This window comes from Pollicipes pollicipes, unplaced genomic scaffold, assembly GCF_011947565.3.
Source record: "Pollicipes pollicipes isolate AB1234 unplaced genomic scaffold, Ppol_2.1 Scaffold_6686;HRSCAF=7923_pilon_pilon_pilon, whole genome shotgun sequence".
NCBI lineage: Eukaryota > Metazoa > Arthropoda > Thecostraca > Pollicipedomorpha > Pollicipedidae > Pollicipes > Pollicipes pollicipes.
In genome coordinates this window covers 28,719,207-28,744,463 of record NW_023596921.1, presented here as the reverse complement: position 1 = coordinate 28,744,463, position 25,257 = coordinate 28,719,207, and the positions used below count along the sequence as shown (strand labels likewise).

General features: G+C 58.0%; 1 protein-coding gene across 1 annotated transcript in view; it reads left to right on the top strand.

Annotated features, from left to right (window-relative positions):
- The first annotated feature begins 6,477 nt into the window (after nucleotides 1–6,477).
- Nucleotides 6,478–25,257, top strand: part of LOC119108153 (tripartite motif-containing protein 2) — a 23,554-nt gene continuing 4,774 nt past the window's right edge. Inside the window, exons 1-4 of the mRNA XM_037231732.1 lie at nucleotides 6,478–6,557; nucleotides 12,164–12,261; nucleotides 17,241–17,432; nucleotides 22,495–22,612. Of these exons, the coding sequence (XP_037087627.1) occupies nucleotides 12,197–12,261; nucleotides 17,241–17,432; nucleotides 22,495–22,612 (375 nt within the window). The 5' untranslated portion in view covers nucleotides 6,478–6,557; nucleotides 12,164–12,196. The remainder of the gene's footprint in view (nucleotides 6,558–12,163; nucleotides 12,262–17,240; nucleotides 17,433–22,494; nucleotides 22,613–25,257) is intronic.

The following is a 25,257-nucleotide window of genomic DNA, read 5'->3' as shown; positions in this document are numbered from 1 at the left end:
CGCCTTCTCGGCTCGGGATTCGTTGTAAACTGTTGATGCGATAAGACTCGTTTGGTGGTAAGGGTGCCTTATTTCTGTCGAATGAGGTGGTGATCCTTCACACAACTGTTCATTGTCTGTCATTTGTGTGCTTTGATTTCCACATCACCGAGAAGAACCATCATGAACACGTCATCAACATCAACGAGAACACATGCCGAGAAGAACTGACGATTGATTAAAAAAACGCGTCTCGAAAATGTTAGGTATGTGTTAGCCTTATCCCACTTGTCCGTCTTTTCCCAAAATGGCATTTGAATATGGTCGAGTCATGAGCGTCATGAGCTGCTCGCGCTCCCTTGTTGCCCGCAATACTCGTGCTGCCCGGCCTCGTCGCCGTGAGTGGCCGCAGTGGCGAGCGATACCCTGCGCTCACCCGGGCCGATCCATCTCTTTCCATTCACTGTTACCCTGCCGACGCTGGCCGGCCGGCCATCCACCCACTCAGCTCCGCAGGACCCGGCCGCCGGAGCCTGCTGCCCAGTCAGGGTCCAGTGGCCGGTGCCGCGCAGGCACCATCCACTGGTCTGGGACTCCCTTCCCCGACCGTAGACGTCCACCCATGGCGATGACCGGCGCCCGCCTCCAGGAGGAGGGAACCGAATCGGAGGGGTCCACTGGTCTGGGCCTCCCTTCCCCGACTGTAGACGTCCACCCATGGCGATGACCGGCGCCTGCCTCCAGGAGGAGGGAACCGAGTCGGAGGGAGAGGAGGCCGAGAGCAGCTCGGAAGGCGGCGAAGGCGACCACTGGCAGCTGTACTGCGCCAACCACGCCAGTGAGTCGCCGTCGTATACTGACGGGCACCGAATGGGCGCCCGACACACCCATCCCCAGCAGCCCTCGAACCCCAGGGGTGAGCCGAAAGGCATACGCTGATAGGCATCGAATGGGCGCCCGACACACCCATCCCCAGCAGCCTTTGAACTCCAGGGGTGAGCCGTGCGGTGCAACCCGTCCTTTGTTCCGTCTTGGCCTAAAGTCGGAGACGAAGCTGTCTACCGCTACCGGTTTTAAGCCATGGCAGCAGAAAGTGCGATTCAGTTTCGTAGAAGAAATATGACGCAGCAGATTGTAGCCACGTCTTTGCTGCTCCTGCTTACTTCAGTCCTTGTGTGCTGATAGCCGTTTCCAAGGCGCGTGTGTCCTCTCGTTGCCCAGTGCCACTGCGATGACCTCGGCGCCCGCTGGCGTCCGTTGTCTCTTGCTGACACACGCCCTGCCGGCGTCAGGTCAGACACTGCGCTTCTTCTGCCGCGACTGCGAGACTGCCGTGTGCGCCAGCTGCACGGACATACTGCACGCGCACCACGCCACCTGCCGGCTCTCGGAGGCGGGACCCGAGCAGCGGCGCGCCCTGCTGGCGCTGCACCAAAGGGTCAGCACCCAGGTGCGTGCGTTGGCCGGGCTGGCGCGGTGTGACAGGGGACGTGCAGCCGATGCGGCGGGCCGGAGACGGACAATGTTGGCTATGAATCCCTGTGGAGAGGAGGGGGGGGGGGGGGGGGCGGAGGTGGATAAGGCGGTGGCAATGGTAGAGAAGGCTGGTCAGTGGCTATTAGACGGTTGGAAGAAAATGAGGAAGAAGCCTCTCGTGAAGAACTTAGCGCCTTGGACTCCCAAGTCGCGTGGCCGTGTTCAAATATCGGCTATGTCCTGGCCTCCTAAGCGCTGATACGGTCAATGCATTCGCTGGCGCTCCCCAAAAGGGTGCGTGACGACGCTCGTCGCGGTACTTGCAAAACAAAGCAACGGTTGCCTTCTTTGACCGGGCAGGATTTGCGTCTCTCAGTGTCTCAGTGCCGTGTGTGTGGGCATGTCTCGACGGCCCGTGTCTCAACCTACACCATGCTTTTACGTGGACTGCTCAGTCGTGAACTTCAAGCATACTCTGGTAGACGGATACCTACCACCGCTGCTGTCATGTACCCCTGCACCTGCTGGCCTGCAGCCCCGCTGTCGCGCTGGGAGCTCACCCGGCGCGCGCGTGCGCCTGTCGGCAGATGGAGAGTCAGCGGCGGCGGCGCGCGCTGCTGGCCGCCGCCGGCTCGCAGCTGCGCCAGGTCCGGTGTCAGGCCGAGCAGGACCTGAACGCCTACTGCCAGTCGCTGGTGGAGGCGGTGCAGCGGCGGCGGGACGCCCTGGCCGCCCTGCTCGCCCAGCTGTACCAGGACAAGCTGGCCAGCATAGGTAAGTGGAGAGGTTCGACTGGCCGGCGCCGTGCCTCTGCCGTTGACAGACCAGCCGGGCCGCGGCGGTCAAAAGAGGGCAGTTTGAGAGGTGACATCTGAGTGGGATACTTACCGCAAGATTGTGCTTCAAAGACTCTGTGAACTACCTCCGCCGTTTCTTCACCATGTCGGGGGTCTTTGGACGTGTCGGGTTTCATGCCCCGACAACTTGCTTCTGTGGACCACCGCCGCCGTTTCTTTACTATGTCGGGACCTTTGGACCTGTCGGGTTGCATGCCCCGATAGCTTGCCCTAGTCACTCAAGTCTTGGCATCGTTCCAAAACCCATACTGGTTTCGGGGACCCCACATGGTCTCGCGGTGTTGTGGCTCCTCGCCGGTCTAGGAGGTTCCCCGACCGATGGGAAGCCGGTCGGACTGTCCACTGTGACTGGCATGCAAGTACCCACGCGGAAAGCTAGTTAAAAAATAAACAATGACCAATGACGCATTTCTGCGCCAGCCTTAGCACAAACTATGTTTAACGGTAATTGCCTGTTTTACATTTTCACTGACCCATCGTGACTTTGACCCAAAAATTTCACTCCAATTGGTCGCACGATGCCCGCCAAATGTCGTTTATGTGGTGAGCCTTAAGAAAACATCCTTACGAGTTTAGGTGCCATGAATGCCATTTAAGAGCGAGAACAATTGGACATTGTTGACCTAGCTTGACCTCTGACGCCGCGACTCTTCACCCTCAGACACAGTCAGATCTAACGCCACTGACGTCAGAATAAGTTATAGTCATAAAACAAAAATTTAGCATCTGTGCTGTCAACAAGTGAGCTGTATTGTCGATTCGGCGAGAGACCTAATGGACATACTCTTCACAAATGGGTCATAATGTATTTGGGAAAATACCTTGAAGAAATTTTAGGAATGGTGATGATGTCATGTCATATCAGCTCTGACTATGAAAACTACAACGCGATGGCTGTAACTGCTACCAATGTATGCGAGACAAGTCTCGGGGAGCGCCTGTAACGACTCCTCGTAGAGCGAAGGTTAAGGTGGGCTGTTTTACGTCCCGATTCGTCATCCGATCACCCCCCTCCCCCCCCCCCCACCTCCCGCGCGCCTCTGCACGTCCCCCGACCGATGTCGGAGGCCGGCTCCTGGCCGGCTCCCGGTCTACCAGCCGTGTCGCGGTCGTGTTCCGCCCCTGACCCGGCGTCTCTGGCGGCCACCGGAGCGTTGAGGTGGAACACCGGCACCCCTGCCGCCGCGGCCGCGCCGGCAGCCAGTGTCGCGTCGGATCCGGCCGCGCCTGCCGCCACCCGACATTGATTAGGGTGTGCACGGATTGGCGGCGGCCGCTGCACGCACCTGTATTTGGTCTCGCGTGCCGGTGAGTGTGTGGGGACCGGGCGTGTGTGTGAGTGGAGACCGCTGCGCTCCTAGCGTCGGTGCCCTGTCTTTGTTGGTGGGATGTTCTGTGACCAGGTGAGCCAAGCGCGTGCTGTCATACGGCTGCTATTGCGTGACCCTGACCCTGACCCTGGGCGTGTCTCCAGATGACCAGGAGAGCGAGCCGCCTCCTCTGCCACCGCTGCAGTGTGACCCAATGTGTAACCCAAGGTCATCAGGGCTCTGGACTTGGGCCCTTGCCACGCTGCCGCGTCGTGACTGACGCTTTCGTGCGTCCGCAGAGGAGCAGGTGGCCCGCCTGGACTCGTTTCTGGCCGAGCTGGACTCCTGCGGACACCATATGGAGCGGGCGTTGGAGACGGGCTCCGACACCGAGGTCCTGCTGCTGAACAAGCAGGTCACCGTGCTGACCAGCGGCGAGCTGCCGGACAAGATCACCCAGAGTCCTGACCTAAAGTTAGTGGCGGTCACTAGTCTCCCAATATCTGTCTCTTGACAACGGCAGCGCCAATAACGCCTGGGTAGGAACATGTTGGCCTGGGATCTCAGGAAGCTAAATGTTACAGAAAATATTTTGTCCAGGACCGGAATGTGTTGACTCTCGTGTAATTAACACACTGATATTTAAGTTCATGAATCACGACACTTCTTAAAACGAAAAGCCGTATTGGGCCTCGTGGAGGAACGCAAATGCATGAGTTTTTATGGGCTTGTAGAAGCAGGAGCGGCGCACAGCAGATACACTTCTCAACGTTGGCAGCGGTTTCCCCAAACCCAGTGCGTCGCTGTCGCTAAGTCACTGCGTCGTTTGCGTCGCTCCCATGCAAATGATTATACCATAGACTTAAACCCCATGATTCAACGTCAAAACTGGTCAGGTTCCAGGTCAATGCAACCTTTGCTCGGCTTAGTGTCAACAGACTCTGACACCGACGAATGCGGACTGTGTGACCGCCCGACCACACCCGCGGCATGACATTGTCGGGAAACCGTGTCACGACTTCTTCCTTTCGCCAAAGGCTGTTGCAAACCTGACGCTAGCCTCTGTGCTGTAACTGGCATCATTTAAATAACTGAATATACAGGCGGAACTTGGCGCGACTGTGCAGACTCGGCCACGCTGTTCTGTGGGCACGCTCTTTTCAAAGTCTTCACCATGGCTACCTGCCATACTCAGGCCTGCTCGCGTCACCGCAGGTTCGAACCTACCAACACACACCGGTTGGAGGCCCAGCTCAGCTGCTTCGGCAGCATCTGCGCAGCGGAGGAACCGGCGGCAGCCTCGCCGGCGGAGGCCGCCCCTGGCCGGCTCTCCTCGGCCGAAGGCTCCCTGCTGGACGTGCCGGACCGGCCGAACAATGGACGGGTGAGCAGGGATGAACCTGACCGAGAGGCGGCGGTGGGCCGCGGTGTAGCTGACCGAGAGGCGGCGGTGGGCCGTGGTGTAGCTGACCGAGAGGCGGCGGTGGGCCGCGGTGTTGCTGACCGGGAGGCGGCGGTGGGCCGCGGTGTAGCTGACCGAGAGGCGGCGGTGGGCCGCGGTGTTGCTGACCGAGAGGCGGCAGGGGGCCGCGGTGTAGCTGACCGAGAGGCGGCGGTGGGCCGCGGTGTTGCTGACCGAGAGGCGGCGGTGGGCCGCGGTGTAGCTGACCGAGAGGCGACGGTGGGCCGCGGTGTGGCTGTTCTTTCACAGACGTCCTGAGTCTTACGCCATCCGACACGCACTGAGTCGTGCTTTGATGACGTCATCGCCTCTTCGAATTTTCCTCCTGGACGCCACTTAAAGGAAGTGTTCCACGTTTCTATGAAATTTTGAACTGAAAGAGCCAGCTTGAAGATCATTTCGTGCTGTTCACAGCCCTACCTTCGCTAGGGCCCAAACCCCTCTGGTTCCTGATTTACACGCCCGCATAGACGTCCAGACTTTTTCAGGGAGACTATTTCCAGGTCACTCAGGCATCCATGACGACATAACAATGTCAATGAAATTGTGCCCCTCCATTAGTCATGCGGTGATCACGGTGAGACAAAGTTGATTGTCCAGTCGCTCATATCTGGCCTTCGTGGGCCTGATATTCAGACATAACTGCTATCAAATGGCTCTCAATCATTGTTGTACTATGCACGAAGACGTAATCAAACAATGACGCATTGAAGAGTATATTTATTATACATATATTTTTGTTTAGAGCAGCCGTTTCCACTTAAAAGTACAGCAAAAGTTATAAGTGAGTCTGTTTCATCATAAATGGTGCTTGTTTCAATATCCTCAAATGTGTAACCTTACCTTTAAGGCTCTATTTACGCTGGTCGTGTGTCTGGTCCCACTGGTGATCGCTCTTTACCATCCTCCAGGTGGCGCCATCTCTGATCGCCTCCCATGGCCTGGGCGGCGCCACCTTCGAGTCCTCCATAGGCCACCGTCCAACCACCACCTGACACTCTTCTGCCCGCGGCACAGGCGGCACCGCCTCTGCCCTTCCCCATGGCAACCCCAGCCAACGCCTGACACTCCCCTACTCACATCACAGACGCCTCTCTGTCCGCCGCCTGAACCTGCCCTGTCAGGTGGCACAGACGCCTCTCTGTCCGCCGCCTGAACCTCCCCCGTCTCGCCACGGCCATCGCACCCTGCGCACCGGCTGATCGAGTCGCGGCCGTGCCGCAGGTGGCAGCGTCGGAGCGGCCGCCCAGCGACCGTTCGTCGGTGGAGCGGGCGGCGGCGCGCCGGCCCTCGCCGCTGCCGCGCGCCGCCGGCTCTCCCTCGGCGCTGAGCGCCGGCAGCCGCAGCTCGCGCAGCTCGTACGCCAGCAGGCGCAGCTCGCGACACTCGGCGCCGCCGCCGCCGCCCGCCGACGACCTCGTGCGCTCGATCGGCGCCAAGGGTCGGGCGCGCGGCGAGTTCAGCAACCCGCAGGTCAGTTGGCGTGCTTTGGTGTGCTGGAAAATCAGGGCGGGGCAGTCTGCATACCGCTCCATACCTCATATGCTCATAGCTCATAGCTCCATAGCTCGGCGAATTCAGCGCACGTCGGCATGGGTGCTCTCTGCTAGATTGGCATAATGATGTCATTCATGATTTTTGGCTTAATGATTTAAAAACGACTGGGAACTATCTTTGGTATGATTTACACGTCACATTAAAAACAATGGGCGATCATTTATGGCCTGACCTACTGTTTCTTGATTTGCGCGAACATTTCGTCATCAAAGTACCGGCTGAGGATATATTGTCGTAAGGAACTTAACTCCCACATCACTACCACAGTAGAACTACTCCAGTTTCACAAGCAAGCTGTGGCGAACGATGCCGATATATCGCGTGATGTCTCAGCACGACCGCCCCTTTTGCAACGTAGCTCTCCTGGTTAGTTGCGAATTGGCTTAACTTGCTTGATGATTATGTTACAATTGTATTGGCTGTATTGGCAATTGCATTATACTGCTGCATCGAGGGGGGGAGGCTATTCTATCACTGAAAACTTCCTGAGTTTCTGAGGCGGAAGGACGTAGTGTAACCAGATACTAATGGGTTAGTTTGAACCATATAAAACCGTCGCTCCCCGACCGATGGAAGTTCTTGGCTTTGTCTGCCGATATCGTCTTTCTCTGCCGATACGACGGTGCTGCCGCCTAGGTGATCGGATCGTCAACGCGGTGGCTCGCTGTGTAACAGGCGGCGGTGGCATCGGAGACCGAACTGGAGTAGTTTGGCATCACATTCAGACGTAGGTGATTGCCTCTGATCATACCAGCTTAGCATATTAAACACGGGATGCAACATGGATTGTGGCTAGCTGGCTGCTTTCGCTGTACATCTGCATATTGCTAGCTATAACATAATCCTGTTCGTGAGTGTGCATTCTGTGATTGGGTCTGTGCATCTGAAAAATTCGAACTGGAAGTCATCCACGCAGACCTAAAACTATAGTCATGGTACATTTCCGAACATTGTCGGCAACACGATGGCAACACTTGTTGACGTGCAACATGCTTATTCAGGACTCGTGGCGTTATTGCAAACGAGGGCTTAAGACTAAATTGTGGCTCCTAAAACTGAAAATTGACACACAACATATGTAACATGGTACAGGGTATTGCATGTGGATGGAAACGAATGACCCTAATCAATTTCATGAGAGGAAGAACCTCCCCTTTTTGCAAGTCTTTATAGGTCACCTAACAGTTACATCACAGGCAAACATGTTTGGGGCGGCACCTAAGCTATCAAAGGAATCCGTTTTGATCCGTTCAGTGGCCTAAATTTCGAGCCGATGCTTACTGCATTGGTTGCCTGATAATGCCTGGCCATGTTAGCAGCCGCCACGGGGCTGCCATCAGCGTGGAATTCGTTGTTTATGTCTGTTACTGGGATGTTTGTGGCATGTGCAGTGTGACCAGGGGCGCAGTCAGTCTTGGTAATGGTGACTGGTGGGGGAGGGGGCAGGGTTGACAAAGATCCCTTGACGGTGTAAGGCTCCCTCCCAAAAATCAGCGGATATGGCATACTTCCTTTCAAGTGGGTATCCTCTTCTTCGTTGTCTTGTTGTTTTTACATTGTTGAACTGGAACAGAAGGCGGAAGCCACCGGAAGATGCAATTCGGTTTGTATTTTGGAAGTCAGTAATCTAGAGGAACCAAGCTTTCTCCTGAACAGGAATGCTCGACATGTCAAGCTATCTTTATGAGCAGACGATGTAAGAAAACGATAAATATAAAGAAAATGAATAACTTAAACATAAATATTTCCGGAGTTCGGGGTCCCGTCCTTGCCCCTGTTCAGCAAATATTCTCCTGGCCGACTCGGGAACCCTCGCTGACACAGAATCCCCTTCTCGGCACTGTGGACTCTGACCGACATAAGGGCTCATCAATGTTTCAGGGAACCCGACCAGCGTAAATCCTGCTTCCTGCTTGGGAAGGGAGAACCCAGGGCTCAGACTCACACAGAGCCGACTGCTAGCTGTTGGTGGCTTCTGGCCAAAAAGGCCCGCTTTTTCCCAGGGGGTTCCCAGTCGGTGGAAGAGGCCCTTTGACTGCCATTTGAGGGCCCAGCCCTACGGACTGGGTCTTTTATGTGAATCACAGTTAGTGCTTCGGGCCCCTGATCGTCAGCCACGATAGGCCCTTCAGGCCCCTCTTCAGGCCCCCTCGAGCACTGGCCCCTGGCCGACTCGGAAACCCTTGCCCATGCAAACCATGCTAGGCACTGTGGAATTCGAGTTTCGATGCAGCGTGTTTCTCATTGACACAGGGATCCGATCAGTAATTTGGGGGCCAGGCCTTGCCCTGCTTGGGAAACGGCCTTGGCCAAGACGAATGAGCTGTTCGGCGCTGTGAGCTGGCCGATTTAGAGCCCTCATCGGACTCAGAGTCCCCGATCGGGCAAAGCGCGCCTGTCGGCGCTTGTTTGAGAGCCGTGGCGCACCGTTTGAGAGCCCTCCCTTAACACTACATTTGAGAGTCCCCCGCCCGGTGCAAGCGCCCTCGCGGCCCTTACACGACATTTAGAGCCCGTCCCGGCGCGCCGGGTCCCCTTAACAACGACATTTGAGAGCCCGTCCCGGCGCGCCGGGTCCCCTTAACACGACATTTGAGAGCCCGTCCCGGCGCGCCGGGTCCCCTTAACACGACATTTGAGAGCCCGTCCCGGCGCGCCGGGTCCCCTTAACACGACATTTGAGAGCCCGTCCCGGCGCGCCGGGTCCCCTTAACACGACATTTGAGAGCCCGTCCCGGCGCCGGGTCCCCTTAACACGACATTTGAGAGCCCGTCCCGGCGCGCCGGGTCCCCTTAACACGACATTTGAGAGCCCGTCCCGGCGCGCCGGTCCCCTTAACACGACATTTGAGAGCCCGTCCCGGCGCGCCGGGTCCCCTTAACACGACATTTGAGAGCCCGTCCCGGCGCGCCGGGTCCCCTTAACACGACATTTGAGAGCCCGTCCCGGCGCGCCGGGTCCCCTTAACACGACATTCGGCCAGCCCTTCCGGCATTCAAATCGGGCCCTTCATCGTCAGTCACGAGTCGGTCCCGGAGGGCTCTTCGGGTCCTTCTGGACACAAGCAGGGGGGGGGGGGGGGCGGGGGGGGGGAGGGCGAGCCCTCCGTGCCGCCCTGCCTACGCCCCTGTGTGTGACCACTCCCCGCCGCCGAGGTGTTTATAGTAGCTGTGTAGGCTTTGCACGTTACATAACATGTGAATATACCGGCTTAAGTACACTTGTGTTTAAGGTGAAGGTAGCATATCCGTGGTAAGAAAAAATGCATTTCCTAGACGGCGAAGGCGTTGGGCTTCAATTGTGGAATGGGTGTAGCGGAGTAAGACATTTGCACTGATGTGTTCACTTCTGAACAAATTCACATTCTCCACCAAAACTTAACCAGCGATACAACATACATCGGCGTATTTGGAGCTTTGTATTTCTTCAAAGAGATCTAGCTCCTTGCATGCTCGTTTCGGCCAGCTTCATATTGGACCAAAATCATCCCAAAACTTCCGAAGCATCACAAAAACGGCAACAACCTCCATGTGTTGACTGAAATTTTGTCCATGCCATCCTCTCTCGAACATTTGTGTGCGGCTCCGTTTACGCATTCTGGTTACTGCTAATGGTCGCCGCCAACTTTTTGATCTCATCTTATGCGCTGTGAAGTGGCATGGGATCAGAGTTCCAGCTGAAAGCGGACGACTTAAGTGATCCCCGTGGTATTCGCAGTTTGCCGCGAGTGCCCCGGCCGGGCCACTTCAGTCAAACAAGCCCAGCTATCATTTACTGCTACGCAGGTTGTTCAGAAGTCTTACGCTGACTGTGGTCTCGATCGCCACCGGCACCGAGCATCGAACCGGGGCGGCCGGGCGGCGGCACGAGGCGCGCAGCTTGCGGCCGGTCAGCGGCAGACGCCGCGCTCGCCCGGGGCGGCCGAGCGGCGGCACGAGGCGCGCAACTTGCTGCCGGTCAGCGGCAGACGCCGCGATCGGCCGTGGCTGCCGACACCGGCACAGGGGCCGGACCGGCGTAAAACGCGCAGACGGGCCCGTCGCAGGCACCACGCGTCCAGGCTATTCCGAACTAATTGCTCGCCCTGGAAGAGTGGGCGGCGGTCTTGCGCCGGCCGCTCGGGAGGCGGCCCGCGGACCGGCGGCGGCGGGGCGGGGTCGACCACCGACGCCGGGTGTGGTGCCCGCGGCTTGGCTCGCTGAGACCCGGGACGACAGAGCAGCAGCGCGCGGCGTCGGCTCCGGTCGCCTCGGGGTGGGGGCAAACCCACGCGCGAGGCTGCCGGAGCAGTCGTGCCGCAGTGAACCTCCGGTTGCCGGCAGGAGCCGGGGTGACCGCCCCCGGGGTCGGACCGGGGCGACAGTCGCACCGGCGACACCGTCCCCACCGGCGCCGCTGGGCCAGGCCGCACGGGACCCGTCTGCCACCGCTGACCGAGACGGCGCCCCGACCTGGGCATGTCGCGCCTCGGAAGCATCAGCGGCTGATGAAACCATTCTCGCGGGGCGGTGCCAGCCGCGAACAAAACCCGACCGGACGTCATCCATCCGCTGCTTTGTAGTGCTGCTTCGTGGGTGCGAATGCGCCCTGTGTTTCAAAAGAAAGCACATGCCTTTGTTGCGCACATTGTATAGCGCTACAAAAACAATGCCCTGATATCATGTGGACACTGTGTGGCTGTATTACAGCACCCCCTGCACTGTATGCTGTACTGAAAAAACTTTGATAAATTGTTATCTTATAAGACCAGTGATTATTCACCCTAAAATAGTGAGCTATATGGGTTGAACCACTTCCCGTGTATTTGCCAAAGATCGCATGCTACTTATGTTTGATTATCGAATTATATTTTATTTATCAACCACAAATATTTAATTACAAAACAAATACACCATTCAATTCCTGCCACAGAAATTTCAAAAATTGCAAGCGTCGATTTTCTTAGATGCTTTTTTATAACTCAAGGCGTACGGGTTTAAATGGACAGCATTAGAAGAAATCGAGTCGCTTCACAGACCGGTAAACAGAACTTTGGTTCAAAGCTTGGCGTCTAAGAAACATTGATGAGCTTGCGTCCAATGCATTCGATCGGTTACCAATAGAAGTCCCTGGAGCCGGAGTTGCATTCAATGTGTTCGTCGCACATATCACGACGCTCTTTGTCTCATCGGTTTTCCTCGCGAAGGCTGCAGCGGCAGCGGCGATATGCGTAGCCGTATCAATCAAGGTGCTATTACTAACCGAATTTTGTGAGCTACGTCTCAGTTCTAGGCGGCCAAGCCGCCGTTGCCACGACGACCCTTTGTAGGATATGCCTTGTGCTGCCTTCTCTCCTGTCCCTCAAACGTAACGATAGTCCCACATTATATAGAATATGACCTATATTGCGCTCCTGAACACATCTCCCGACGCCCTTTGCTAAGTACGTTGTGCAAGGCACGAAAGGGCCTTAGATGTAATGGCCGGCTGGGACTGGGCCGAGACCCTGCTGTGACTGACGTGTCTGTGTCTGTGACGCCAGGGCGTGTGGTTCGCGACCGCAACAAACCGCCTGATGGTGGCCGACTCCAACAACCAGTGCGTCCAGCTCTTCTCACTGGAGGGGGAGTGTAAGCTGAGGTAAGCGTCTGACGACCAGCAGGTCCAGCCCTTCTTACCAAAGGGCGAGTGTGAACTGAGGTGAGCATCCGGCGGCCGGTGGGGCCAGCCGTCCGGGTCTTCTCACCGGAGTGCGAGTGCAAGCTGAAGTGAGCATCCGACGGCAGCGGAGTCAGGCGCACTCACCGCGATATGGTCCGTCGAAACGGCGGCGAGAGTGCAGCGCAGCCGGCGCGTCGGGCTGTGACAGCGGGACGGGTATCCGTTTGTACGGAGGCGGGGATGCAACGAAACCAGCGCGTCCAGCTGCAGTGACGGCGCGACCAGCATGTGTTCGCATCCTGCCTGTACGCCCGCCTATCCCCAGCCGCTCCCGGGGCCACAGGCGTTGTTGCGATTGAAACGAAAAGGGGCGGAATCGGGTGAAGGGGGCCCTTCCAGCAATGGCCGTCTTCTGATCGTCGCTTGGGGCGCTGGTTTCGGATTCTGTGGATATTTTGGGCTCGAGATCCTCTTTTGATGCCTGGGGCCTGTTTTGTGATGTGTTAGGCTCTCTATGGAAGCAGCGAGCGGTCAAAAAGCACAGGGACCATGGACCTCCAGAGCCCCCACCACCTCCAGGGAAGGGGGGGGGGGGGGGCATGGACCCAAAATCCCGGTCTAGGCCGCGCCACTGCCCGTTACCTCATCGTTTGCCCCACCTCTGGCGGCTGTTTGTCAGCGAATGGGCGCGGGGGTCATGCCTTACCCGTCATCAGGTGCCAGCGCCCAGCCCCCACCGAGATACGTTGGTAACACATCCGCTCCACGACGCGCTTTTCTTATTAGCCCACAGCGTCCATGTGTTGAATTTCTGCTTTTTGTAGAGCCATGACTACACATCACGCAAATATCGATGAACCCGGCAACAAAAAATGTGGTTCATGATCTTGCGCCATTTCATTGACTTTTGTCTAGAGGAGCCAAACTCTCACAGCGAACCGGGTCCAAATTCACATGCACAGCACGCCGTAAATATTTCGACTTTCAGAGGATACACCGCGGTCTCACTGGCTCAACCGGTGACGTGTCCAATTCATAATTGAAAGATGGTGCTTTCGAACCCGGGCTCTGCAAAACTTCTCTACTAGTTGCTACGGTATCTGCTGAATTGTTTACAACAGTCAATACATGCTATCAATATTGTGCGGTGTACAATTCCTTGAGACCTTTTGGAAAATACTTTAGACATAGCATTTATTTAGACGTAAAGGCATTCACTGTTGGGGCATCTGCGCGATGCTACCTTCAATTGCAGGCTACCAAGTCTCAAGTTTAAAATACACTTCCAGTCTGCATGGCTCATCTTGTCTGGTTTTGGTATAGCATTGCAATATGTATGCTGAGCTTCGTGCTATCCGCCATTATTAATAGCCCTGGCAAACACCCGCTAGCGCTGAGGTACGCGCGCCAGCCTACGCACTGTGTGCAGGAGAGAGCCACCTATCAGCTCTCTCTGTGGATGACGCCGCACGGCTGGCGTTCGGGCCCGGCTGATGGCGGCGTCTCTGCCGTTAGAGCCGGCATTACCTCTGTTGATGGCGGCCTGTACCGCCAGCGTCACGTTCGCTCGCCACCGGCTCGTCACGCGCATTAGAGCGGCCCGCCCACTCTGTCGCCCCAGCCAGGTCACGTGGGCGCCAGACGTTTTTGTCTGCGTACGTATTCGTCACCGTCGGTAAGGCACGCCTTCGGGGACCAAGTGTGGAAGCTTTTAAGTAAGGCCTTTGAGTGACGGTGTGTGGTGTAATCAGCGGGGAATTTTGTCGGTGGGATTTCAAACTCGGCTGGCAGATCAATGCCCCCCGGAGCTGGGCGAAAATGCGCTGATAGCAATCATTGTTTTATTACGTTCGTAGTGGCCATTATGCACAGGATATCATACGGAACCGTTACTCATAACTGTTATTCATTATGACGCTCTGACTTCTTATGCTGAACTATCCGACCCACAATACACCAAGGGATATGCTGGTTTAAACATGTCAAGCAATCCTTGAAATATATCGAGCCAATTTTCTACGTTTCCGACAGTGCTTTGGTCACTGATGACTGTCAGCACTGCTGAAAACACCAAGCATTTCCGTAAAATCCGGGCAGTTTCAGAACTTACAATGTTCGTATAACAACACTGCTGGAAAACGGCACCACCAGGCCCTGGATACACACGATGGGAAGTACTACATGAAAATATATTAGCAATCATTTAATTATTTCATAACATTTCTTATCTTTATGGCACTGTTCAAGATCACCATCATCATCCGTCCTCATCTGTCTCCAGGATAGATCATTATCTAGTGCCAGCTCACAGGCAGGCCCAGACCTGCGTGAGTCAGTTCTTCTACGACGATGTGATCTCTGATCAGTCACCCAGAGCAGACTTCAGTCTGGTGTCAGCCCCCGGACGGGCTGTAATTGATGCCAGTTCCCAGGGCAGACCGTGACCTGGTAAGATCATGTCCTGGGAAGATCATGGCCCGGTGTCACGGTGCTGGTTAAGGTATGACCCGGGGTCAGTCTCCGAGGCGGGGCCTGACCACGTATTCGTCCCCAGACTTTGAACTAACGTCAGCCCCGAGGAGTCCGTGACTTGGTGCCACAACTGCAGGCGAGGCGAACCGTGCTATCAAGCCGCGGGGGGGGGGGGGGCCTCGTGTCGTCTTCCGAGCTGTTGGTGATATGGTATCATTCTCCCCGTGCAGCCTGCGGGCGCGTTGGCGGCGCCAGACGGTCGCGGGGGCGGCGGCGGCGGCCTGGCGCCGGTCTCGCTCGTGCAGCCGGCATCTGGACCGCTCCCGCCCAGCCTGCCGCCCACAGCTGGCTGCGAAGGCCGGCCGGGCGGCGAGGCAGCTCCCAATTACCGGCGATCCGGCGGCGATCGGCCGGCCGGCGCGTGACCTGGCCGCCGCAGCGAGGCCGTGACCGCGCCGCCGCAGCCGGACCGTCCCCGACGACCCTGGCACCGGTCACGTCCTGGCTATCCCTGACCCCGCCGGCTCTGGTCACCCCGGGCCGGGCACGATCCTGATCAACCCCGCCGGCTCTGGTCACCCCGGGCCGGGGACGATCCTGATCGACCCAGCCGAGCTCTGGTCACCCCGAGCCGGGGACGACCCTGATCAACCCAGCCGAGCTCTGGTCACCCCGGGCCGGGGACGATCCTGATCGACCCAGCCGAGCTCTGGTCACACCGAGCCGGGGACGACCCTGATCAACCCAGCCGAGCTCTGGTCACCCCGGGCCGGGGACGATCCTGATCAACCCAGCCGAGCTCTGCTCACCCGGGCCGGGGACGATCCTGATCAACCCAGCCGAGCTCTGGTCACCCCGGGCCGGGGACGACCCTGATCAACCCAGCCGAGCTCTGGTCACACCGAGCCGGGAACGACCCTGATCAACCCAGCCGAGCTCTGGTCACACCGGGCCGGGGACAACCCTGATCAACCCAGCCGAGCTCTGGTCACCCCGGGCCGGGGACGATCCTGATCAACCCAGCCGAGCTCTGGTCACACCGAGCCGGGGACGACCCTGATCAACCCAGCCGAGCTCTGGTCACCCCGGGCCGGGGACGACCCTGATCAACCCAGCCGAGGTCTGGTCACACCGAGCCGGGGACGATCCTGATCAACCCCGCCGGCTCTGGTCACCCCGGGCCGGGGACGACCCTGATCAACCCAGCCGAGCTCTGGTCACACCGAGCCGGGGACGATCCTGATCAACCCCGCCGGCTCTGGTCACCCCAGGCCGGGGACGACCCTGATCAACCCAGCCGAGCTCTGGTCACACCGAGCCGGGGAAGATCCTGATCAACCCAGCCGAGCTCTGGTCACCCCGAGCCGGGGACGACCCTGATCAACCCAGCGGAGCTCTGGTCACCCCGAGCCGGGGGACGATCCTGATCAACCCAGCCGGCTCTGGTCACACCGAGTCGGGGACGACCCTGATCAACCCAGCCGAGCTCTGGTCACCTCGGGCCGGGGACGACCCTGATCAACCCAGCCGAGCTCTGGTCACACCGAGCCGGGGACGACCCTGATGAACCCCGCCGGCTCTGGTCACCTCGGGCCGGGGACGATCCTGATCAACCCAGCCGAGCTCTGGTCACACCGAGCCGGGGACGACCCTGATGAACCCCGCCGGTTCTGGTCACCCCGGACCGGGGACGATCCTGATCCCAGCCGAGCTCGCCCCGGCCGTGTCTGTTTGTTTGTTTGGACGCTAGACCCCTCGGGACCGGGACAGTGTGTGCTGCTGGGGCTGCGTCGTTAGGTGGAAGCGAGTCACTCGCCGTTTTTGTTTTCATTACGGCGCCAGCTCACCCGATTTCTTTGTATCTAGATTGTCTCTGGAACTGTCATGTCGACAATACGAGCCAAACGCTCATGCTCACGGCGGTACTGTCATGTCGACAATACGGACCAAACGCTCATGCTCCGGCGGTACTGTCATGTCGACAATACGAACCAACGTTCATGCTCCGGCGGTACTGTCATGTCGACAGTACAAACTGAACGCTCATGCTCCGGCGGTACTGTCATGTGGACAGTACGAACCGAACGCTCATGCTCCGGCGGATGTCGACATTACGTACCAAACGCTCATGCTCCGGCGGTACCGTCATGTCGACAGTACGAACCAAACGCTCATGCTCCTGAGGTACTGTCATGTCGACAGTACGAATCAAACGCTCATGCTTCGGCGGTACTGTCATGTCGACAGTACGAACCAAACGCTCATGCTCCGGCGGTAACGAGGTCCAAGGCTCTGAAAGCACCGTCGCTGCGTGCCCCGACCGTAGAAGCACGCATAGCGCGGTTTTCCGGACCTCAGATCGGGAGCCCACAGACGCGCGCCACACGTCATGCTTGGCCCCTCCGCTCCGCCGGCTGCGTCGGACCCGTGTGCCGCCATGCGGCCCCGGTGGGCGGCAGGTGACCGCCCTCGGGCCACATCGACAGGTTCGGTGTGCGCGGCCGCGGTCCGGGTCAGATGCAGCGGCCCTGCGGCGTCACAGCCACGCCAGACGGCAACTACGTGGTCTCCGACTTCGAGAACCGCTGCCTGTCCGTGTTCGACCCGCTCGGAAAACTGGTGCGCCGCATCGGACACGGCAAGCTGCAAGGTCAGTTCGTCTCCTGTTCGGCCCTGGGGTGCCGTGTGATCGACTCGCCCCGTGACGTTCGCTGTTAGTTACGTCCAAAACGGCGAGCTTATTTTGTAGAGCAGTGCATGGCTAGGTTTCCGAATAAGCAGTGTCGAAGAAGCAAACTGGATTCGACGGCGCTGCACCGCTGGTCAGCTTGATGGATCGGTCAATGTTTGGGCCATGTTACGGCGCTCGTAATCGTTACCCCCGTGAGGTTCGCAATCCCTTACGCTCACGTTGAGGAAGGACACCGAAGTCCGCCTGGCAGAGGGTCTCGAACCAACATCCGCACGGTGTGCGCCAACACTAGCGTCGAGCTCTGTCGTCCGGCCTCCGCGGGCTCAGCAGATCTGAGCTGAAAGGCAGCACACCTGTGCTCCTGCGCCAGTGTATACTTTTGTGCTGGACCGAGGTCGGTCGGGCTGTCCTTCCCGCCAGCTCTCTGTCGTTTACCGCTCGTGCTGTCCTCCCCGACAGTTCTCTGGCGCTGACCACCCGTGCCGTTCCTCCCGGCAGCTCTCTGTCGTTTACCGCTCGTGCTGTCCTTATCACCAGTTATCTGGCGCCGACCATACGTGCCGTCCTTCCCGCTAGCTCTCTGGCGCTGTCCGCTCGTGCTGTCCTTCCCGCCACCCTCTGGCGCTAACCGCTTGCGTAACCCCCGCACGAGTTCTCTGACGCTGGCCGCCCGCGCGTACCCTGCACGAGTTCTCTGGCGCTGACCGCCCGCGCGTTTTTTCCGCTACACTGATGTTCTGCTGTTTAAGTCAGTGATCACTGAAAAATGGTGCGCTTAAATGCTTCGATCTGTTGATGGATATTCTGTTTCAACCAACCCTGCAGCGAATCCAACAGGGAAAGTAGCAAATCGGTGCATGCTTGGCAGGTACTCTGGACCCGAAGTCGCCCACGCAAACCATTCGGAATACATTTATATAACAAAAAATATCAGCGACCTTTGTCAAGAGCCTAACAATATGGTGGCTGAGTGAAAAGCTATGCGTCATTCGTGTCTGAAATCCATACCCTCCCTACACACCTATTTCTGGATAAGCGTGGACCGAGAACGGCTGATTGCCTCTGCAGTAGAAAAAGAACCGTAGTGTGCACGTTTTGGAGCGTTCCATGGAAAGCATTCGGCACCAAGGCTTACCGCACGATTATTACAGAGACCTATTGGCGGCGAAAGCCCAGTCGGAGTCAAAGACCTGACCACATCCTTCTTGAAGGTTTGATAAACTAAGACTGCTCCCGTTGTCACTTCGGAACACGCACCTGACATGGGAGAATCAAAATGCCGCTCCGGTGGGCAGAGGGCCGGTATTGCTCCAAATGCCGCTCCGGCGGGCAAAGGACTGGTGTTGCTTCACCGGCCATCGGTCCATAAATTCGTTCTGGCACGGGCAGTGAGTCAAGTTCTGGAGCTTCAGAGTGGTCGAACGGTCATTGACCGGCGTTGATACAATCTCCCGTCTCACATATTTGACACTTCTCGTTATTCATCCCTGACACATTTAATCCAGGATCTATCCGCAGACCCTGACTCACTTCAGCCACTTTTATTTACAGCCAGCATCCTGGACAACACAACTCACGGCCGCATGTTATCGTCCCTGCCGCAGGTTTGCGGCCGCTCTGACCCGCACACGTGACCTCGGCCAGGTCACGTGGTCAGTGGCCCGGAGGCGTGAGCACAGCCGGTCGCGCCGGTTAAACGCTGACCAGGCCAGTTGAATGTCGGCCGGGAACCCATTACCAATAGCCTACTACATATATGGTGCTAGCTGCCACAGTTGTAACTGTGGCATGAATGTGATGAGCGCGGAAATAGAGTATACGATGTAGTAAGTGAAGCCGAACTGCTTTCGCGTCAACCATCAAATGCACTTAAGGTGTAGGGCTAGCAGCGATGTTTTGCCTTCGAACTCGTATGACCAGTGGGTGACGTAAAGATGTCATATGAGGATATTTGACAAAAGCGGACAGATGTCGCATCATCGAAGATCGGTTGCGGAAGCGATATCTTGGCTCCCTCTACCGGTACGGGACCCCGACACCCAGAATGTGGTCGTTGAATAGCCGGTTACGCTAGTGCACGGATACCGTGACCTGGAGGTTACGCTAGTGCACGGATACCGTGATCTGTGGGTTATGCCAGCGCACGGACACTGTGATCTGGGGGTTACGCTAGTGCACGGACGCCGTGATCTGGGTGTTACCCTAGTGCATACGCACTGTGATCTGGGGCTTACGCTAGTACATAGACACCGTGATCTGGGGGTTACGCTAGTGCACGGACACTGTGGTCTGGGGGTTACTCTAGTGTACGGATACCGTGATCTGGAGGTTACGCTAGTGCACGGATACCGTGACCTGGAGGTTACGCTAGTGCACGGATACCGTGATCTGTGGGTTATGCCAGTGCACGGACACTGTGGTCTGTGGGTTACGTTAGTGCATGGACACTGTGGGCCGGGGGTTAAGCTAGTACATGGACACCGCGAACACGGGGTTGCGTTAGTACACGGGCATTGCAAGCCGGCACTAGAGCTCAACAAAATCAGAGCCTGTCATCTCCAAACCCATCCAGATGTAACCTATTTTCCTGTCTCTCGTCTGCTGACACTCGGAGGAGGCGGTGCCGTCGACGGAGGGGGGTGGAAGCGGTTTAAGCAGGTCACCTTGCCCATGGTAACATCAGAATCCATTCGCGCCCTTCAAATGGTGGTTGCGGCGGGTCACAGTGGTCACCGGCGGCGATCACATCCCTGCCATGCCCACTGGTAACCGTGCCATGCCATGCCGTGCCACCCGGCCAGGAGAGGCGGAGAGGCATGGCGGTCGTGCAGACACCAGCGGCAGCCAAACACAGAACGAAATCGCTCCACGGTCGGCTCGCCCACGCCGCCGACGGGTGCTTTGCCCTGGACGCCGGCGGGTGCGCAGCGCCCCGTACCATGTACCCCGTCTGCGAGGGCCGCCTGCTGAGCCCGTCTTTTACCCTGGACGCCGGCGAGTGCGCAGCGCCCCGTACCATGTACCCCGTCTGCGAGGCCGCCTGCTGAGCCCGTCTTTTACCCTGGACGCCGGCGGGTGCGCAGCGCCCCGTACCATGTACCCCGCCTGCAAGGCCGCCTGCTGAGCCCGTCTTTTACTCTGGGCGCCGGCGGGTGCGCAGCACCCCGTACCATGTACCCCGTCTGCGAGGCCGCCTGCCGAGCCCGTCTGTCTGTGCGACGTGGCAGCGTTGTCAAGGTGTCCCCGACGCCCGCTTCCGGCTGACGTGTCTCCCGCCGCAGCCGACCACTCCAAATAAACCGCGTCGACGTCGGTGCTGCGCTCGACGCGGTTTATTTGGTTTAACTCGTACTGAGAGTTGTGAGCGCAGTGCCATGTGTTATCGCGGCTGCGTCCCGCCGCCGCGGCCGCTGCACCACGAGTTCACCTTCGGGTGTAGCTGTCTGCGACGGCATGCCACAGGCCGTCGTTACGACGACGCCGTCAGGTCCCCTTCATGACACAGTGCCCGAGGCCAGGCGCACGACCGCTCGCGCCCTCGCTGACTGGCCCGCTCTGGACCCTGTCACCGGCCCAGCTCGTCACTTGGGCCGCCTGGCTCTGCGGTCGGGCGTGGTGCGCGTGGTGTGTCGTGGGGCGCCGTTTTAGCTGTTTACGCCGCGCCGCGCCGCCCGGTCGCCGCTCCGTTCCTTGGTAACATACACAAGACACAGATCGCGGTGGCAACAGGCGGCCACGGCGCGCGTCGCGCGGCGCGGAAAAACCAGCAATGCTCGCTCTTCGTACGGCCGGCCGGCGCCGATGCCCGGCCCGTCCGAGCCCAGACTCAGACTCGACGCGAGTCCAGACTCGAGACAATTAACGGTGTGCGGCGGGACGCGACGACGCCCCACCGACATCGCCTCCTCTCGCACAGCCCGGAATAGTCGGCAGCGTGTCGTGGTGACGTCACAGGTGCGGACCGCCCGTCCGGAAAGGTCAGCTGGCTGTTGCAGGCGGCGCGCCCGGCGTCCGCTGGGCCTGCCATCACGCTGCCGCCGTCTAGACGCTGTAAAACGGGACATGTGGGCCGGGGCGGTTCACGGCCGCGCGGCGACCGTCTGCTTTCAAATCGCTCGGTGCCGGTTGCTTGGGAGTGTAGCGACGAGCGAGGTTGCGTTCGGAATTTCATTGGTCAGACGCGCGCTGCCGTGATTACGTTTTAGAGTGGTTGCACGTGCGCACTTGTGTGTATACGGATGTTGCTTCGCGCACGGGCAGGGATAGGACAATTAGCCGGAAATTTGCGTGCAGTTGAGGCATGCCACAATTGAACTGCCTTGGTTCCAATTATTCTAAGAAGTTTGTTTCGCTGCGTCTGCTTTACGATTCCCCCTTAAAATCTTCCTTCAGGCTGGTGGGCTCCAGCCTCCCTTAGCAGAGACGAAAGTGGGTCAAATTCAAGGTAAAAACTTTTTGGTGCAGTTTGGTGAGAGCTCCAGCCATCTTTTCCCGGTCAGACCCCGCCCCCACCCAACGCATCTCCACCCCGGAGACAGCGAAACTCCCACCCCCGGAGACAGCGTCTGGGGAAGTTTTTTCTGAACTGTCTTCCCCTGGCTCAAGGTTTTGAAATCTCTACCGCTCGTGGAAGCAGCATGTTCGCCGGACTGTCTTGGGCGGACTGAATAAGGCGTCCGCGCCCGCCCCCCCCCCCCACACACACACTGCTGGCACCTGTGGGACCCCGGCCCACCCGCCCCAGACACCCGTGGACCCCCCCCCCTCCCCGACGCGTAAACGTCCGTGTTAGTAACACCGCGGAGCGGGAAAGCAGGCTGGATGACTGCGCCGCATTCCACGCCGCAGTGCCTCCATCACTTCCACCGATGCCGTGCCCCCGGCACACTGCGGCGCCACCAACAAATCGCAAAACAGTTCCAAGAAGCCCGACCGTGACCTCGCGTCACAGATTCTACGTCACCAGTGGTGCCGGTCGAAAACAACAGGACGTCGCCAGCGGGCGCCAGTGTGGCATAAACGACGGCGCTGGTGGCCTTGCGCTGCAGGCTGCTGGTGGCGCCGACCTCTCCTCCCGTCCGACAAATGGTCCGCGGCTGGCGCCGCCCAGAAGCGCTGCGCCGCCCGGCGTCCTTCCGCTGTGACCTCTCCGTCAGCCGCGTCCAGGTCAGAGTGTGGTGCTCTGTTCGGCGCCCATTCTGACAGATGAAGCGAGCTCACGACACATCCATCAGACATGACACGCCCGGCGTGTACGACACGCCTGTCAGACACAACACGCCCCGGCGTGCACGACACGCCTGTCAGACACGACACGCCCCGGCGTGTACGACACGCCTGCCAGACATGACACGCCCCGGCGTGTACGACACGCCCCGGAGTGTACGACACGCTTGTCAGACGTGACACGCCCCGGCGTGTACGACACGCCTGTCAGACATGACACGCCCCGGCGTGTACGACACACCTGTCATACATGGCATGCCCCGGCGTGTACGACACGCCTGTCAGACATGACACGCCCCGGCGTGTACGACACGCCTGTCAGACATGACATGTCCCGGCGTGTACGACACGCCTGTCAGACATGACACGCCCCGGCGTGTACGACACGCCTGTCAGACATGACATGTCCCGGCGTGTACGACACACCTGTCAGACATGACATGCATGACATGACATGACATGACATGCGTGTGCCTTCTTCCTGCGCGGCGCCAGGTGCCAGGTGTGATGGCTTCCGGCTTTGTTTTTTTGTCTACCCACCCGCATCTCCTCTGTCACCTCCTCTGTCATCTCCTTTGTCATCCATAGCAGGCGTGCGCGCGATCTCGCCGCACACCTCCACCGTCGCCCTCGATGGCACCCCTCCCCCTCCTCGCCCACATGCCGCCCTGCAGCCGCGGTGATGTGGATTCGAAGCACGGCCGGATTCAGGCGGCGGTGGCTGACGCGGTGTCGGCCGCGAGCATGACAGCCACAGCTCCAGCTGCTCCCACCTGAGGACACTTTCAACGTCGCGTAACGTTTGGCCCGATGGCCCGATCGGCCGGTGACGTCACCAAACCGTACTGGCCAGCAGCTGAGGGCTCCCGGGGGCGAACGCCTTGGTTCTCTGTGTTTACCAGCGCCGGTTCCGTGTTTACCTCACGCTTGTCGCAGAGTAACACGCGAGTGGCCGGGTCCGTGCGCTTACATGCAGCCGTGTTGTCCAACGGCGGTCTTCGACCTGTGGACAGCGAGCGCTGGTTTAGGGCTCGGTGACAGATGTAGGATTATGGCGCTAGTAGGTAAATGATGCAGCTCGGTGACTGTAACGTCTTAAGGAAGCAATACGACGTAACGTGAGTTATCGTAACAGAATATGCTGAATGAGCCGTTGAGTGCCCCATGAAAGCGTGATAAACAAAGAATGTTTAAAGTGTGGTGCTACTCAAGGCCACCCCAGCTTCACCAGACATGATAGCTCCCGGTCTATCTTCACGGTATTTTATGTAAATTGAAAGGTACGTGCTACAGTGACCAAACACACCCAGCCGCCATTTCGTTTATAATGAGCTACACCCGTGAAACATAAGCGCCAGCATCATTTACCACGACATAAATCCAACAACATCCGGTTCTAAAGCCTTCAGGTCGACAGGTGACCACCGAAGTCAGGACACCGAAGAAGACGGACAAAACTTATGGACATCTAAATCCGTACCATTTTCGCGTTGACGTCCATCAAACAACCTATCGGACCGTGACGCTGGGAAAAAGGGCACAATTTTTGTTTCAATGCAAAAATCTTGTTACACATGTTTTGATTACTCCGGCAACTATTGCATTATTTACCATGTGCAACGCAGCGCTGCCACCCGCCTCTTGCCGGCAGCGCAACCAGCAGATGCCGCTGGTTTATCTCTATATTGCTGGTTCAGCCGGCCCTCGTGGTGGAAAAGACAAGGGGCATAGAAATCAACAGAAACGATTTTTGGGCGTGGGGGCGCACAGATAAATTCGCAGTCGGGGAGACGTAGGGACAAAGCTCACTGAATGTCTCGGTAACGGCAATACTGATGTGTAAAATGTTTTGCATAACGCAAAAAACTAGCGCGTGTTCTAGATTTCTCCAGGTCTTGTTGTCCACCGCGAATTTTTAATTGTCAACATGCGTTCACGCACATGCAAGTTTTAATACCTGTCATAGACTTGAAGGGGTGTGGAGACACGTGCACCAGGGGACCGCTATATGGGTACGCACTTTCCTGGATGAGACGAAACTTTGACCCAGCTGGCCACCAACTCCCAGTGCTACTGGTAGGGTAGTTGCCAGCTGTCGGCACTGATGTCGCCGTAAGCCTTAGGCACAGCAAGTTCATTCTGGTGCGCCCGAACTATGTTGTTTACCCACTCAATTTTGCGCGTGATGACATACAAAGCTTGGACGCTGTCGACTGATGTGATAAAAGTCCATCCACTGCCGATTGGTGTAACAAGAGCTGGGACGCTGCCGACTGCTGTGACAAGAGTTCGTTCGCTGCCGATTGATGTAACAAGAGCTGGGACGCTGCCGACTGCTGTGACAAGAGTTCGTTCGCTGCCGATTGATGTAACAAGAGCTGGGACGCTGCCGACTGATGCGACAAGAGTTCGTTTGCTGCTGAGTGGTGTAACAAGCTGGGACGCTGTCGACTGGTGTGACAAGAGTTCGTTCGCTGCCGATTGGTGTAACAAGAGCTGGGCGCTGCCGACTGATGTGACAAGAGTTCGTTCGCTGCCGAGTGGTGTAACAAGAGCTGGGACTCTGCCGACTCCTATGACAAGAG